General features: G+C 42.4%; 1 protein-coding gene across 5 annotated transcripts in view; it reads left to right on the top strand.

Annotated features, from left to right (window-relative positions):
• Nucleotides 1-17,354, top strand: part of LOC140466734 (ATP-binding cassette sub-family C member 9-like) — a 190,225-nt gene that overhangs the window by 111,836 nt on the left and 61,035 nt on the right. For 4 of the 5 annotated variants that reach the window (XR_011955272.1, XM_072562265.1, XM_072562269.1 and 1 more), the window contains exons 19-24: nucleotides 1,516-1,554; nucleotides 8,017-8,115; nucleotides 11,703-11,787; nucleotides 12,813-12,893; nucleotides 14,573-14,710; nucleotides 16,668-16,793. Coding sequence is in view for 4 of the 5 variants with exons in the window: in XM_072562265.1 (XP_072418366.1) it covers nucleotides 1,516-1,554; nucleotides 8,017-8,115; nucleotides 11,703-11,787; nucleotides 12,813-12,893; nucleotides 14,573-14,710; nucleotides 16,668-16,793 (568 nt within the window). In the remaining variant the exon portion in view is untranslated. The remainder of the gene's footprint in view (nucleotides 1-1,515; nucleotides 1,555-8,016; nucleotides 8,116-11,702; nucleotides 11,788-12,812; nucleotides 12,894-14,572; nucleotides 14,711-16,667; nucleotides 16,794-17,354) is intronic. The other variant, XM_072562268.1, reaches the window with a different exon arrangement.

Here is a 17,354-nt window from a genome sequence, read left to right as displayed (position 1 = left end):
GAGCCTTTGCTGCATATACTTTGACACTCTCACCCAGTACAAATCTAATAATCTCAGCCTTCAAAGCTCCAAATGTACCTCAGTATCTGTAGCCTTTTGGAGTAGAGTGTTCTGAATTTGCACTGCCATTTATGTGAAAATGTGCTTTCCAATTTCTCTCCCAAATTGCAAGATTCCCTTGATAGTGAGGCTGTCCCCACAGGGACCACAGGGCCAGAGGGAGACCATTCACCCCCTCCCTCGTACCTGTGCTTCCATTTGATTAAATCATTTCTGGCTTGTACTTTAACTGCAAGCTTCCATTTTCTGCCTTATACTTGCTCAACACCAAGACATTGTTGATATTTTCAATTGAGTGCAAGAAGGCATTTAGCATGCCTGCCTTCATTGTTCAGACCTTTGAGTATAGGAGTTGGGATGTCATGTTGAGGTTGTACAGGATGTTGATAAGGCCTCTTCTTGAGTACTGGGACCAGTTCTGGTCACCCTGTTATAGGAAGGATATCATTAAACTCGAGATGGTTCAGAAAAGATCTACCAGTATCTTACCAGGAATGGAGAGTTTGAGTTATAGAGGAGAGGCTGGATAGACTAGGACTTTTTTTTGCTAGCATGTAGGAGGTTGAGGGGTGACCTTAGCAATGTTTGTAAAATCACGAGGGGTATAGATTAGATGAATAGTGGGTGTCTTTTCCCTAGGGTGGGGAATTTCAAGACTAGGGGGCTACTTTTAAATTGAGAGGAGGAAGATTTGAAAAAGACATGAGGGGCAACATTTTTTTACACAGAGAGCGGTTCATGTGTGCATTGAACCTCCAGAAGAAGTTATGAATGCAGATAAAGTTACAAGACATTCAAGTAAGTACAGGAATAAGAAATGTTTTGAGGGAGAAGGGGCAAATGCAGACAGGTGGGACCAGTTTAGTTTGGGAACATGGTCAACATGGACTGGTGGGACCGAAGGGTCTGTTTCCATGTTGTATAACTCTATGACTATGACTGACTGATTTCAATCAGCCTTTTGGAGGAGAGTCTTCAGCTTCCCATTGCAGGTTATGCAATAAAAAACTTCCTGATATCACTCTGGAATAACCTGGCTATTTTTAATTCTACTACAGCGAATGTTTTAAAATTTTTAAGTATTTTTTATTATTTTACTGTTATATCCCTTTGTTCTGGTCTACCCCTGCCAGAGGAAAGGGTATCTGTTCGTTCACACAATCAGTCTTTGCAACCATTCTAGGCTTTGATTTTGTGATGTTCTATTAAACAGCTCAAGGGGTTGGGAAGGGAGACCTGGTACTTTCCTTGATAGTCATCTCCTAAGACTAAGAAACGTTCCAGGTCACTACCAGGGATTTTTATTTTGCAGTGATGCATTATATCTCATTCCATTTCACTTGCGCCCTTTAAGAAGCAGTGTATCCATGTGAGTGACAAAAAAAAGCAAAGTAAGTCAGTTACTGCTTCAATCAAGTTTTTTTTTTGCTAACTTGGTTTTACCATGAATTTCAGTGCACATGAGGTTGACCCTGTGTTCGAGGTGACTGGGAGGTACTCTATCTTACTCTTTGCCAGTTCACTAATTGTGTCATGTGTTGTTTTTCTAGTGACACTTCATCCCGATAACCATCACACCAGTGGTAATGCTTTTTACACTTGTAACTAATCATTGCATTTTCTGCCATTTTCCTTTCTTCCTCCTTTTTTTTCATACCATTTGTTTCTCGGCAATTTGGCTACTATGGCCCTGATTCTGTCAAAGCCATTCCTGATCTTCAGCAAAAGGCCACTTCTGTGGTCACGAGTGTGTATTGGCATGTGGAGCTTGTTAATTGTAATCATGTTCAGCCTAACCTGAAATTAGTGCATGGCAGGCACAGTCGTTAATGTCCATCTTTGACAGTTTCAGCAATCCTTCAGGATGTAGAAAGGATGCTAGGCTAGAAGGGGGTGGTCCACGTAAGAATGACAGACTTCAGCAAATTTATGATTCTGTCAAATCTGAGCTAGCGAGCTGGAATACAATGTTGGTGGGTGTTGAACCGAGTGTAGATGATTCCACCACCCCCACCCTCCCTCATTCTCATTCCACAAAGAATTATGTAAAATCTGATCCATAATGGCTGGTGTTCTTCAGTAAAATGTAGCCAAAGGAAATCATATTCCCATCAACAAGCACCCTGTCCGTCAGACAATGGACAATCAAGTTGGATGTCTGATGAAAGACCTACAGCAGCCGCTTAAAGGGAGTGCCAGGAAAAGGGAAACCACACAACAGCTCAGAGAGTCCTTTGCAGAACAAGCAGTGGTATGTTCACACCTTTCGATGCCTTTAAAGGATTGAAGTCAACCAGTGACTGCCATGAAAATGAATAGTCATACTCCACCCAACTTGGCCCGAGGGCTATTTAATTTAGATTGACATTGGCCACATTCCCCTTTATCTCTGCCCATGTTGTTGGGTGGGATTTGGGTAGAGACTGCAATGACACTGGGTAATCCTGCCTCTGGCATCAAACTCAAATTTGCATGTGTGTGGGATCCTCACATACTTCAGGTGAGATCTCCAGCCGTCAAGTGCCGAACATGTTTCCTCTTAAAACATTACTGGCAAGGACAACATTTACTGCCCATTCCAAAATTCCCTGTGGAAGGTGGTGGTGAGCCACCTCCTTGATCATTCACAGTCAATCTGGTCCACTGTGCTGTTAGGGAGGGAATTCTGCATTTTAACCCAGTGACCGTGAAGGAACGCTACTATAGTTCCACGTCATGATGGTGCATGGCTTGGACTCCACCTTTGCTGATGGTGGAGTTCCCATCTGTTTTGGTGCTGTTTTCCTTTTTATCTGGGCTTGGGGCCAGCACCAGTACAACTGGCTTCATTGTACCAGTCTGTCACTGCCCACCACTTGTGCATGGAGCTGGGTCTCTCTTACCGGGACTTAGCTGGAGTGGAGTCTGATCTTTGTGTCTACTGTTTTGCAGGCAGGAATGCTACCTCCAAGTGATAAGCTCCACTTTTATTAGCCTGTCCTTTTCAGTTTCTAAAGCCATTGAGTCCCCCAGGACTGTATTTGGGGATTGAAAACAAAGAGGTTTGTGCTAAAACTGTCCATGGTTAGAGATAAATAAACTGCAGATGCTGTAATCTAAAGTACGCTTCCAGGAGCTTCCAGTCTCCTGCCTGTCAAACCCCACCTCATCATCTGTCTGAGCAGCCTATAGCCTGGAGGACTCAACATTGAGTTCTCCAATTTCAAGTAACCTCCCTTCCCATCCCCCGACTCCCTTCACAGCTCCTCTCCGTCCCTTCCACCAACCAGATTAATTCCTCCCATTTACCAACCAGGTCATACCCTTTACCTGTCTTCATCTATCCCCACTTGGCCACCCTGCCCTCGCCAACCCCTTTATCTGCAACTCCCCCTACACCCACCCCAATCCTGAAGAAGGGTTACACCCGAAACATCGATTTCCCTACCTCCTGGCTTGCTGTGTTCTTCCAGCCTCCTGTCTGTCTAAACTAAAACTGTCCATAGCAAACAGTTAAAATAATGAGAAATAATTGTACTTTGGCTTTCTGCTGCAAGATTAAGGCTAGTGAATTAAACTTCAGGACAGGATTACCCATGCCTAATATCATAGTAACTTCTCATTCAGCAATTGGACAGAAAGGGAGGCACATACATTGAATTGGACCTCTGCAGAGATAATGTTGAAGGAGATGATGGAAGAATGAATGGAAGGAAAGAAACAAAGGACGTTTTCGGGTACATTTAAAACATAGAAACACAGGCAAGGAGAGAGAAAAGACATAAGGTGCATCTAGTTTAGTTTCAAACATCCATGTAGTTGCTTGAGAGAATCCTAAAATCAGAATAATGAATCTCAAATGGCCTACCAGGACACCCGTATCATGCAAAGAATTACTTGTCTGCACAAAAACAGGCCATTGGACCCATTAGGTCGATGCTTGTACTCCAAGAACCCCCTCCCTAATTATCTAACCTTCCCAGTAGATCTTCTGTCTTCCTTGCTGTCACACGTGCTCATCTAGTTTCCATTCGAATACATTTATGCTTTTTGCCTCAACCTCTTCCTACAGAAGCAAGTTCCACTTTCTAACTGCTCTCTGGGCAAATTCCCCATGGTAGGCTACTGCAAAAAATACGGAGGTATGGCATTGAGGGTGAGTAGGAATTGGCTGGCTGGAAGAAGACAGAGGGTAGTAGTTGATGATAAAGGTTCATCTTGGAGTACAGTTAGTAGCGGTGTTCCGCAAGGATCTGTTTTGGGACCATTGCTGTTTGTCATTTTTATAAATGACCTGGAGGAGGGGCTAGAAGGTTGGGTGAGCAAGTTTGCGGATGATACGAAAGTCAGTGGAGTTGTTGACAGTGAGGAAGGATGTGGCAGGTTACAGCGGGATATAGATAAGCTGCAGAGCTGGGCAGAAAGGTGGCAAATGGAGTTCAATGTGGGTAGGTGTGAGGTGATTCACTTTGGTGTGAGTAACAAAGATGGGATACTGGGCTAACGGTCAGATATTTGGTAGTGTGGCTGAGCAGAGGGATCTTGGTGTCCATGTACACAGATCTCTGAAAGTTGCCACCCAGGTAAATAGTGCGGTGAAGAAGGCATATGGCATACTGGCTTTTATTGGTAGAGGAATTGAGTTCCGGAGTCCTGAGGTCATGTTGCAGTTGTATAGGACTCTGGTGTGGCTGCATCTAGAGTATTGTGTGCAGTTTTGATCGCCATACTATCGGAAGGATGTGGAGGCACTGGAACGGGTGCAGAGGAGGTTTACCAGGATGTTGCCTGGTATGGTAGGAAGATCGTATGAGGAAAGGCTGAGGCACTTGAGGCTGTTTTCATTGGAGGAAAAAAGGTTTAGGGGTGACTTGATAGAGGTGTACAAGATGATTAGGGGTTTAGATAGGGTTGACCATGAGAACCTTTTTCCACGTATGGAGTCAGCTAATACGAGGGGGCATAGCTTTAAATTAAGGGGTGGTATGTATATGACAGATGTTAGGGGTAGATTCTAGGTGGTAGGGCGAGTCGTGAGTTCATGGAATTCCCTGCCAGTAGCAGTGGTGGACTCTCCCTCTTTATGGGCATTTAAACGGGCATTGGATAGGCATATGGAGGGCAGTGGGCTAGTGTAGGTTAGGTGGGCTTGGATCGGCGCAACATCGAGGGCCAAAGGGCCTGTACTGCACTGTATTGTTCTATGTTCTATGAAGTTTCATCTGACATTGGTGTTGGATTTATTAATGATTGTCTTAGATTTATGAGCACCAGTTTTGGATGCCATACAAGTGGCATGTCCTAGTCTGTGCCAAACCACTAAGCTTCTTCAGAAGCCCTCGATTAGATTGCTCCTTATCCTTCCTTTAAAGAGAAAATTGCTCCAACCAGTTCAGTCTTACATCATAGTTCTAACTTGTCAAATCTAGTATCCAGGCAATTGGTCTTGAGTATTTGCACGGTGCTCAACAATGACAGAAGGCTTCAGGGCTCCAGTGGGAGTTCTATAACTTCACTGAAGGATAATGTCATTCTGATCTGGTCAGTCCAGCGATCAGCTGTGGACCTGGGTGACATCACATGACTGGTAGATCATCATCCTCAGATAGATCACAGCTATCCTACACTGGAGAATGGGAGATTACGTCCATTTGCAGAATAATGGGCCTGGCAGCACAGACCATATTTGGATTTACTGCCATCTGATACCCTCGGGTACAGGGGATTATCGGCTGTATCTACATAACCACCAAGACACTGCCAGACCAGCCAGATTTCCCAAAAGAAGAGATTTCCACTTTTAATGAATCTGCAGCTGATACATTTCGTAAAGATTAATTACACCCAAAACGTTGACTTCTCTACCTCCTGATGCTGGGTCAAAAAGTGCAGTGCTGGAAAAACACAGCCGGTTAGGAGAATCGACATTTTGTGCATAGGTTTTTCATCAGAACATGCCTGATAAAGAGCTTATGCTGGTGATGTCCACTCCCCTGTTCATCAGATGCTGCCTGACAGGCTGTGCTTTTCCAGCACCACACTTTTGACTCTGATCTCCAGCATCTGCATGTGCTCACATTCTCCACCTCCTGATGCCGTCTGACTTGCTGTGTTCTTCCAGCCTCCTGCCTGTCTACGTGTGACTACATAGTGCAGACAGCTCCCGCTTCTTGAGCAGCTATCTGGGATTCCTTCATCCTGCGAAAGTCCCAGGTGTACCAACTGTTTAGACCAACATCCCATGGCTGCTGGGGCATGAGTATTGCCCCCTGAAGAGGTGGCTCCTAATATTCAGCCAACAAACACAGAAAAACTATAGCCAAAGCCACTCGCTAACATGCACTGGGCAGGCCATTGACATTTTGAAGACGTGCTACCATTGGCTTGACCAGTCAGTGCATATTGCCCTCCTATAGCAGCCAGCCAGTGTTTATTGTGGTCTTGGATTGTAGTTGGTCTGCATGCTGCACAACATGACAGTACAAAGGGATCTGGGACGGGAGGAGGTGGAAGACCAGAAACACCACTTCCTTGCGGTCGAAACTGCATCCAGAGCTAGGAAGGAAACTCTGCCAAGGTCATCTTGAGCCTCTGGGCTCTTGAGTGCCTGGCATGACAGCAAGATCATGATTAAAGCAGCACAATTTCCCTTGCGCACCTCTTCGGCAAATAACTCTGCAATTCACCTTCTATCAGAGAGAGAAAAGTCATTCAGCACGTACTAAGGTCATCCAGAAACATTGAGAATGTGGTCTACGCTGCCAACAGTCTCCCACATGAAATAAGAACATTCAAATCTGATCAGAGGCCAAAGCAATTAAAGGAAGGGTTAGTGAAACAGGCTGGGAAAGTATCACCCACTTGATCCTATAATACATCTAGTGGTATGGCACCATGGGTTCTTATCCACTTTATCAAAGCATCCCCCTGCAGCTGAGGGATATGGTGGAGACAGTCTTCTCCATTTCCCTTGGACGCATGCCCATGTTGGTGCTGAGGTTTCTGCTGCTCCATCGCAGCGGTGGATGGCATGGTGATCCCTGCTCTTTTTAAACGACGACCATCTTCCAACTTCAGACCCCTTCTAAGTGGCGAGACACTGAACTTTCCTCTCAGCCAATTAAGCCTTTTGCATTTGTAAATCACGTTGTGTCACTGAGGCGACGATGATGAGAGAGAGAGAGGCCGAGAAATGAGCTGAACCTTGCGTTCCCCACTCCAGATTAAAAGTGATGTCCCTCCGTCTGTCTAGGGCATGAGATCTGAAGCGAGAACTATGAAATAGATTGATTTGGAAAAGGGAAGACAGATCAAATTAGAACAAGGAACTTAAAAGGGAGGAAATAACAACCAAAAAAAAATAACTGGGGGACAAAAGAACACTATATAAGTTCAAAGTTTGGGAAAAGATTTGTAGCTCGGGTTCTCGTTGTTGTGGTTCTGTTCGCCGAGCTGGGAATTTGTCTTGCAAATGTTTCGTCCCCTGTCTAGGTGACATCCTCAGTGCTTGGGAGCCTCCTGTGAAGCGCTTCTGTGCTGTTTCCTCCGGCATTTATAGTGGCACATCGACCTGGACCCAATATACCGGCCACTACAGCGGACAGCTCGAACTGACGACCGGAAGCGGCAGAGACAGGCCACTATAAATGCCGGAGGAAACAGCACAGAAGCGCTTCACAGGAGGCTCCCAAGCACTGAGGATGTCACCTAGACAGGGGACGAAACATTTGCAAGACAAATTCCCAGCTCGGCAAACAGAACCGCAACAACACCATATAAATGCTATGACTGGCCTTGTTTTTGTCTGTCACATAGTGATTCCAAACGTTGCAAAATGTAAACAATGAGAGTAATAATCTGTCATGGCTGTTTTGATTCAGGGCCATTCTATCCTAGTTGCTTTGTGCTTTTTGAAAAATGTAATGAAGTTGCTGTTTCTATTGGAATGATATAACTGTTTGCTTCAATTTCGAGCAGAAACCGAAACTCTGTTGCTTATTCTGCTCAGAAGCCTTGGCTCCTAAATACAACAGTGGAAGAAAACATCACATTTGGGAGCCCCTTTATAAAGCAAAGGTAATTACAGCTACTTTCACTTTGGCGAGGTGAAAAGAACAGCCTGGAAAATGCTGCAATGATGCATCCCATGGCAAGTTGATATGTATTGGAATTTTACCTTCACTGTCACTTGCACAACGTTTGCACCTCAATTTCCAGGTCATGATGAGTAATGAATGCTGCATCCCCGGATCTTGTGAACACAGTGTCCGATGGTCTTTCTCCTTGAATAGTCAAAGAAAAAGCAACAAACTAAATGAGAGCCCACAGCCATACACCATACTACAGAGGAACCTTAATTATCCAGCATTCAATTATCCAAATTTTGGATTATCCGTCAAGATTGCAAGGTCCCAATGCTTGACTAAACTGTGTTATCCGAACATTCGATTATCCAACAAAATACTCCCTATCCGTGTCGTTCAGATAATAGAGGTCTCCTGCTTCTTTGATGCTGCCTGACCTGCTGCGCTTTTCCAGCAACACATTTTTCAGCTCTGATCTCCAGCATCTGCAGTCCTCACTTTCTCCTAGTTCCTCTGTATAAGTCTGGTCTAAATAAGATTCAATCCAGGTTTAGTGTAACTTCTACTTTCCTGTTCAATCCCTCTAGCAATAAATTGGAGTGCTTGATTGGCTTTTTTTTTATAGACTTGCCGAGTTGTGGCACAGTTTTTAGTGAGTAATCTATTTGTACTCTGAGATTGTTCACTACCCAACTTGACTTGTACTTTACATGTAAACAAGTCCCCTTCCTATTCTTCCCATTCAAATGGATCACCCTATATCTCAACATCAGGGGAGGACGAGGGCTTGGAGGCAGAAAGGCAGTTTACTCAGGTAGGTTCCCAGAAACCTATTGCCTTCCCTACTCTGCCTGAAGTAAGTCATAGAGTCATACAGCTCGGAGTCAGACCCTTTGGTCCAACCAGTCCATGTCAACCATAATCCCAAACTAAACTAGTCCCACCTGTTGGCCCATATCCCTCCAAACAGTTCTTATTCATGCACGTGTCCAAATGTCTTTTAAAAGTTGCAACTGTACCCATATCCACCATTTCCTCTGGAAGTTCATTCCACACATGAACAACTCTCTGTTTCAACAGCATTGCCCCTCATATCCTTCTTTAAAATATTCTCCTCTCACCTTAAAAATGTGCCTCCTAGTCTTGAAATCCCCTAGGGAAATGACACCTGCCCAGTCACCTTATCTATACCCCTCATGATTTTATAAATCTCTATATGGCCACCCCTCAATCTCCTACCAAGTCAAAACGTGTGGTGCTGGAAAGGCACAGCCAGTCAGGCTGCATCCAAGGAGTGGGACAGTCGACATTTCAAGCATAAGTTCTTCATCAGGAAGACTCCATTCCTGATGAAGAGCTTATGCTTGAAATGTTGACTCTCCCACTCCTCGGATGCAGCCTGGCCAGCTGTGCTTTTCCAGCACCACACGTTTTGACTCTGACTGACTTCAAACCTTCCATTCCTGGTAAATCTTTTCTGAACCCCCCTCCAGCTTAATACTATCCTTCCTGTAGCAGGGCAACCCAAATGGTACATAGTACTCCAGAAGAGGCCTCACTGATATCCTGTTCACACCTCAACATGACATCCCAACTTCTGAGTAAACAGGTCTCAAGGTCCACCTTTCCTGCAATATGATTTGGGTTAAGCGCAGCTGAGGCCCTCAAACAGTTAAGTAATGACCACTTAGGGCTTATTCGCATATTAATGGGCTGTAATGATCTCCCCTCCAGGTTAAGGGAACAGTGTCAGCCTAGCTGAGTGGTAAGCCAATGTGGCAGGTGGTCACTTAGAATCTCTATTGTGTAGAAACAGGGCCATTTGGGCCAACAAGTCCACACCGACCCTCCAAAAAGTAACCCACCCAGATCTATTCCCCTATCCTATTACTCTACATTTACCCCTGACTAATGCACCTAACCTGCACACCCCTGAACTATGGGTACTTTAGCATGGCCAATCCACCTAACCTGCACGTTTCCACTGTGGGAGAAAACTGGAGTACCCAGAGGAAACCTACACAGACACTTGGGAGAATGGTGGCAATCCCTCAGTCTGTGCCAGTTTGTGCACAATCAAGGGACTCGACATAGGACATGGGAATGTTCCCCTTGCTCTTGTTTCAGACATCCCACCCACCGTCGACCCCCTAAAGCTGAAGCCACCCCGCCCATACCAAAAAGCTGGGACCTTCGTCCTCAGGATGTTTGGTTTCCACCTGTCAGCTCCAGCCTTAGTCATGATAATGCTGAGTGTGAGAGCTTTTGATGTTGATGGGCTGATCGTGTGAAAACCATTTCAGGAATGTATACGCTTCAATCAAATCACCCTCACTTGAAAACAAGACCAGCAGTCAAACCTATCCTCATAAGAGAACCCTCTTATTCGGGTATCAATCCCATAATCTCCAGGTATCAATCCCATAATCTCCAGGTATCAATCCCGTAACCTCCAGGTATCAGTCCCTTAACCTCCAGGTATCAGTCCCTTAACCTCCAGTGCGTTCCTCCTTAAATGAGAAGATCAACACTGTTTGCAGAGTGTTTGAGATCTGGTCTCAACAATATCCTGTATAATTGAAGCTTAACATCCTCACTTTTACATTCAATTTCTCTCTTAATGAGGAATTGCATTCCATTAGACACCTTGATTAAGAGTTGTATCTACGTCTTAACTTCTGACTCATGCTCTAAAACATTTAAATTCCCCTGCACTTCGGAATTCTGAAGTCGTTCTTTATGTAATTATTACTCTGCTTTTTCATTCTTCCTAATAAAGTGAAGTACCTCATTTTTTTCCCCACATTATACTCCATCTGTTAGACTTTATTTAATCATTTAATCTATCTACAACTGCTCGCAATCTTCTGATGTCCTCTTTACAATGTACTTGCTGATTCATCTTTGTGTAATTTGCAAATTTAAACACCATGCCTTTTCTCCTTTCATCTACATTCTTGGTGTAAATTGTAAAAAAAAACTTGAGTTCCCAGCACAGACTGCCGTGGGTCTCCATTTGACACATTGTGTCAATGAAACTAAGACCCGTTTATGCTTACAGCCAGTCTACCATTTTCTATGTAAATAGTCAATTATAAGTTGTTAATATTGGTTCTTCTCCTTAAACAGAATCAAACATTTATGTATCTTTCTGTGTAACATTCTGTCTTTATGTTCTGCTGTTACCCGTTGCAATGCTCATGTTTGCAATTGGATTGGCCCCAAAGTTCATTCAAAAATCGTGAGTACTATTAAAGAATCAGATTTTAAAATAAACATGAGTGGCAATTGTTTTACACAGAGGGTGGCTCATATGTGGAATTAAATTTCTGAGGAAGCGGTGGATGTGAGCTCAATTACAACATTAAAGGACATTCGGATAAGTATATGAATAGGCAAGGTTCGGAGGGATATGGGCCAGGAGTAGGCAGATGCGACAAATTTAGTTTGGGATTTTGTTCAGCATGGACTTTTTGGACTGAAGGGTCTGTTTCCATGCAATGTGATGACCTGATTCTATGCTTAATTTAGATGGAAGCATTCTGTAGCACTCACTGTTTTCATTTCTCACCCACTCAGGTACAAAGCTGTCATTGATGCCTGCTCCCTTCAGCCTGACATTGACCTGTTACCATTTGGAGACCAAACTGAGATTGGAGAGAGGGTAAACACTGGGAAATGTCTTATCTTTTCCAAATCATTCTATCCACAAGCTTAAATCAGGTCTTGAATTGAGCAAAGCAAAAGTGAATGCTCCTACGTTCTTAATTTATATCAAGACTCTATTGGTGCGGCACCCATTTTGAGCAGTAGTACCCACTGACAGATATGAAGCTAGTAGTTCACAATTGGCCTGTTCTGTACTACCACCAAAATTAAATCTAACCCACATGGAGTTAAGTTTGCCTTCACATGAATTACAATGCTTGGCTTTTGTGGGTAGCTCAGAAATTAATTTTAGAAAATTATCAACTGTGGAATTGGATGCAACGGTTGAAGAAGTCAGAAGAAAAGCATTTGGTTTCAGTACACAATCCTGCTGAATGCATCAGACTGTGAATGTAAAATTCTAATGAAGAGCAGAGGATCCAAATGAGTAGGAACAACTTAGATTACCAGGTTATCCTATTCCCTCTATGTGGAAATGGGATGGATTTATCAAACACAATTGTTGGATTGTTGTGTTTTAGAGTTCCATTCTTTTTGCAATTACAATGCTAAAAGATTAGCCAGCAATGGCAACGCTGTGTACACATGAGTAAGAACTATAGTTGTTGATAACTAGTTGGATCACAGACACTGTGGTTGTGTGGTACCTCGTGTTTTGTCCACTATATCCTCGTGTAAGCTTATTGTGTTGTTCATATCACCATCAGACCATTGACACATAACTTCTAGCTTTTACACATCAGAGATTTTGCTGGATAATGAATATACGACCCCTTACCTGAGTATAACCTTAGGGCTCATGATTCCATTTCTGTTTCAGAATTGCCCTCTCATTACCAGTATATTACCTCAGTGTTTTTAGTTACCCATTTGGTATAATTCACCAAGCCTCCTTATTGGATCATGGCAGTGCTATTTCAATAATTCTATAAGTATGGAGAGAAAATGTAAAATAATATTTTTAAATATTCTGCATCAAAATTTAGTTATGTTAATAATGTGATCCTTTTGCTGGCACAGGGAATTAACCTGAGTGGAGGTCAGAAGCAGAGAATCAGTGTGGCTCGAGCCCTGTATCAAAACACAAGTACAGTATTCCTGGTAATAAATCATGCTTTTTTGTATTGGGGATTCCCTGCTTTGAGTCTCTTTTAGCTATTTTGTTGATCAAATTATACAAAATCTTTGGTGTTATCCTCTTTTCACAATTTCCCAGTTGGCGGTCTGATTGTGTTATTTCGAATGGGTGTTGTACTGGAATCCTTTAAAGAAATTTAATCCTTTCACAGATTGAGAGCTTCCTGCTCCTCCTTAGGTAATGGGACCTTGCCCCCATCATTTGGGTCATTTTTCCTGATTTAACTTTCTCAACAGTAGTGGGAATAAAAATATATATGCAATTGTCAGTCCAGCAGATGCTGTGAGACATTTAGTGTTATATTTCTGACTCAGCAAAAGAATCAACATGTGGTAGCCAATTAATCTTTGGAAAGTCTTCTGGGCAAGCTGTTGCTAACCAATGGATCATTGCCCTGAATGTTTGACAGCCGTTGATTTTGGAAATGCCAGAGAGCTTAACAATCAGTTAACATTTACTCTGTGGCAGTCCTTCTCCATCACATTAGGGAAACAAGCAGAATATAATAATTGGCCCCAGCAGCTTTGGAAAATGCCATTTGTTTATTGATTAGAAAAGCTGTGCCAAAATTGCAAAGTTTTGATGCTTTGTTTAGCTTGGACAGTACACAATAGCATGTTTGAAAACTACACAAGGCTGGCCTTAAACTAACCAAGGAATTGGACTTGTGCAATAGTTGGAGGTTTACATAAGTGATACTAAAGTTAAAAAGATTAAATTGTGAACAATTGGTGTATATATATGATTTAATTTTACTTGTGGCTAGATGGTTAAGGACTGATCTAATTGAGGTTTATAAATGATAAGAGGTTCTTATTGATTTCATATCTAAAAGATATTATTTCTGATGGGGAATTCAAACCTAAAGAGGCATAATTTGAAGAATAGGATTAATTAGCCAATTTGGGAGTAAAATTAGAATGGACATTTTTACCCAAAGGCTAGTGGAACTCTCAAAATCTCTCCCCCCAATTCCCAAAGCAAAAGCTATAGGCTCTTGGGTAGCTTGAGCCTTTCAGATTTTTCTGAGATTAGGGTATCAAGCAATATGGATCAATGTTTCAAATGTTTGAAATTGAGTTGAGGCATAGATTGGTATAAATGGTGGAACAGACTAAAGACCTAACTAACCATCTCATATTCCTACGTTTGTGCTTCCCAGAAAGGGCAATAGTGTATTATGTCGTATAGAGCAGTTCTTATCTCTGATAGAATTATTGTTAACTCTCTCCCATATGCTCCTGAAGTTCTCAAGAAATACAGATTAGAGTGAGAAAACTAGGATCAAAACCAGTAGGGTTGGGAAAATAGATAATGGTGATGGATTAAAGAGCTGTCTGACTGGCAGTCAAGCATTGTTCTAATTAATGGTTGGCGTAAGAAAACTACCACCATGAAGAAAGGCATATTGGGTATCTTGTGGCAAGGGTGTGGGGGGGGGGGGGTGGAGTAGTTAGAAGTCATGTGATCTAAACAGCTTTATCAACCTGAGATATAAGGCATTAAATGGCTTCATACTTTATAATCTCACCAAGTATTTTGTTAATTTCACCAAGTACAGGAAACATATTCTCTGCTTAAAGCATTTGTCTGTTTCTATAAAAGCACAACATTTCTCCTGTTTCTGTTCCCCCCCCATCAGGATGATCCATTCTCTGCGTTGGATATTCACTTGAGTGATCACCTCATGCAGGAAGGAATCCTCAAATTTCTCCGTGAAGACAAGCGAACTATAGCTCTAGTAACACATAAGCTGCAGTATCTGACCCACGCTGACTGGGTAAGCGAGATGAATGAGCAACTTAGCTCTGAGCATTTTGCAACTCATGCTTCAGAGTACATCTTGAGTTTGTGCAAGCAAAAATGATGCAAAGAGTGATAACAAATAGACAGCCCATTTTACTTCGAGTCATAGAATAGGTGGACAGAACCTTGGACATTGCAGTCCCAAACCATTTCCCTACAGCCCTGCAATTGTTTTCTCTCCTTACCCTGAGCTAATTTCCTTTTGAAATTTGAATCTGTCTCTACCATGCACTCAGGCAGTGCATGCCAGATCCTAACTTTCTGCAAACCATCTTAAATCTGTGTTGTCATGCTCTTGATCCTTCTGCTAACCTGATATTCTATATTCTCGTCCAATTTGTCAGCATTGGGTTCATATCTCTTGAACCCTTCTTCTTAATAATCCCATCCAGATGCCTTTTAAATATTGTCACTATTGCAGCCTCCACTACTTTGTCTGCAGATCATTTCATACACGCGCCACCTTCTATGTGAAAAAAGTTGCCCCTTGGGTCTCTTTTAAATCCCCTCTCACCTTAAAACTATTCCCTCTAGTTTTGGACTCCCCTACCCTGTTCACCCTAAATGTCTTTTAAATGTTGTAACTGTACCCACATCACTTCCTCAGCAAGTTCATTTCACATACAAACTTCACTCAGTGTAAAAACAAAATTACCCCTCGTATCTTTTTAAAATCTTTCTCCTCTCACCTTAAACTTATGCCCCAGCCTAGGGAAAAGACACTTGCCATACATCTTATCTGTACCCCTTAACATTTTATAAACCTCGATAAGGTCACCTTTCAACCTCCTATGCTCCAGTGAAAAATGTCCCAGCCTATCCAGCCTCTCCTGATCAATCAAAACTCCATTTCTGGCAACATTCTGTTTCGTCTGAACCCTATCCACCTTAATAATATTCTTGCTAAAACCATGGCCCTAATTCTAGATTTTGGTGATGATTCCAATAGTGTTTGACTTACATTGAGAATTAATTTTATCTTCAAACAAGCATGTTGTAAAAACAAGGAGAACATAGATGTACGCCTAATTAACAGCTGTTTAGTATTATGTTCCCTGTTTTGTACAAGAAATTGTTAAATGAAGCTTGAGAAGTCAGATCACAGGTCACGTTACAGAAGCTCAGTCAAAATCAATTGAAAGATCGCTAGGAATAGGAGAAGGCCATTCAGCGTCCCTCATGGATGCTGTCCTATTTAAGAAGATCATGGCTGATCTGTTTGCGGTCTTAGCTTCATTTTCTTGCCCATGCCCCATAATGTTTGAATCCTCTGTCAATCGAAAAGCTGGTTAGCTTAGTCTTAAATGTGTTCAATGACTCAGAGTCCATTGCCTTCTGGGATTAAACGTGCAAAAACTAACAGCTGTCCTAATTTCCATGTTAAAAGGCAAACCACTTATTTTTTTGATGTTTGCCCATAGTTCTCGGTTCTCCCCACAAGGGGAAATGTTCTTCCAGCATCTCCCTTGTCGAGCCCTTTCAGAATCTTGTACATTTCAACTTAATCAGCCCTTATTCACCTCAACTGCAATGAACATAGGCCATCCTACTCATAAATCAGGAATCAGCTGAGTGAACTTTCTCTGAACATGCATCTAGCTTCAAAATGATTTTGTTAGTCAAGCACAGACTATGTGCAGCTTTACTTCAGTGTTACATGTGATTTATAAATAAATCTAATGATTTGTTTTGGTCTGTACATGATAATTTTGGGTACTTACTGACTTAGAACAGGCAGGAGCCCTTGAAGCTCTCAGTACAATACACCATATGAAGGAATATTATATCATATTGTTATCACTCATTGGAATCATGAAATCATAGAATGATAAAACACATAGAAAGATGATTTGAGCCATTGTAACAGTGTCCAGGATGGTTAAAGGGTAAGTAAGCATTTTCTGTGGCTCAGTTGTTTCTCTATTTTTCAGATAATTGCTATGAAAGATGGCACCATCATAAGGGAAGGCACATTGAAGGACTTTCAGAACCATGATGTAGAGCTGTACGAGCAGTGGAAGACACTCATGAATCGACAGGATCAGGAATTTGAAAAAGTAACATGCAAATCTATGAAGCTTGGTTCTGATTTCACAAATATCAGCTGTTCTCACTAACCTATAAGGCAACTTGCAAGTTTGCTGCAAGATCTTCTCTCTGTTCATTTTAACACAGAGAAAGATAGAGACTACAAGCCAATAATTTCCCAATGTATGCTACTTTCCAATCGCCTCTTCACAGTCAAAAAGGGAGGGATATGCTGATGGTGCACCAAGGTGCTAATACTATTGAAATGGTGGACAGTGGTAAATAGTCACTTATTGCTGTAGCTAATTGAGCTCATACGTTAAATCCCTGTGCTCTATGTGGAATAATTTTACAAAATCTGGTTCAGTCCCCTCATAGAGTCATAGAATCATTCGTAGTAAAGAGCAAGGCCTTTAGCTCATGCAAGCTGCCACAGAACATGCCAGTCAGTCCCATAGCCCTATCTGTTTGCTTCCTTCAAGTGCCCATACAATTTCCATTTGAAATTACTTCCATTGCCCTCACAGACAGTGAAGTCCAGATCCTTGAAAGATCAAAGTTCTTTCTTATTTCTCTCCCCCACCAACCCA

The sequence above is a fragment of the Chiloscyllium punctatum genome, chromosome 44 (genome assembly GCF_047496795.1).
Source record: "Chiloscyllium punctatum isolate Juve2018m chromosome 44, sChiPun1.3, whole genome shotgun sequence".
Classification (NCBI taxonomy): domain Eukaryota; kingdom Metazoa; phylum Chordata; class Chondrichthyes; order Orectolobiformes; family Hemiscylliidae; genus Chiloscyllium; species Chiloscyllium punctatum.
Note: the sequence above shows the minus strand (reverse complement) of the source record. Positions and strands in the feature narration are given on the sequence as shown.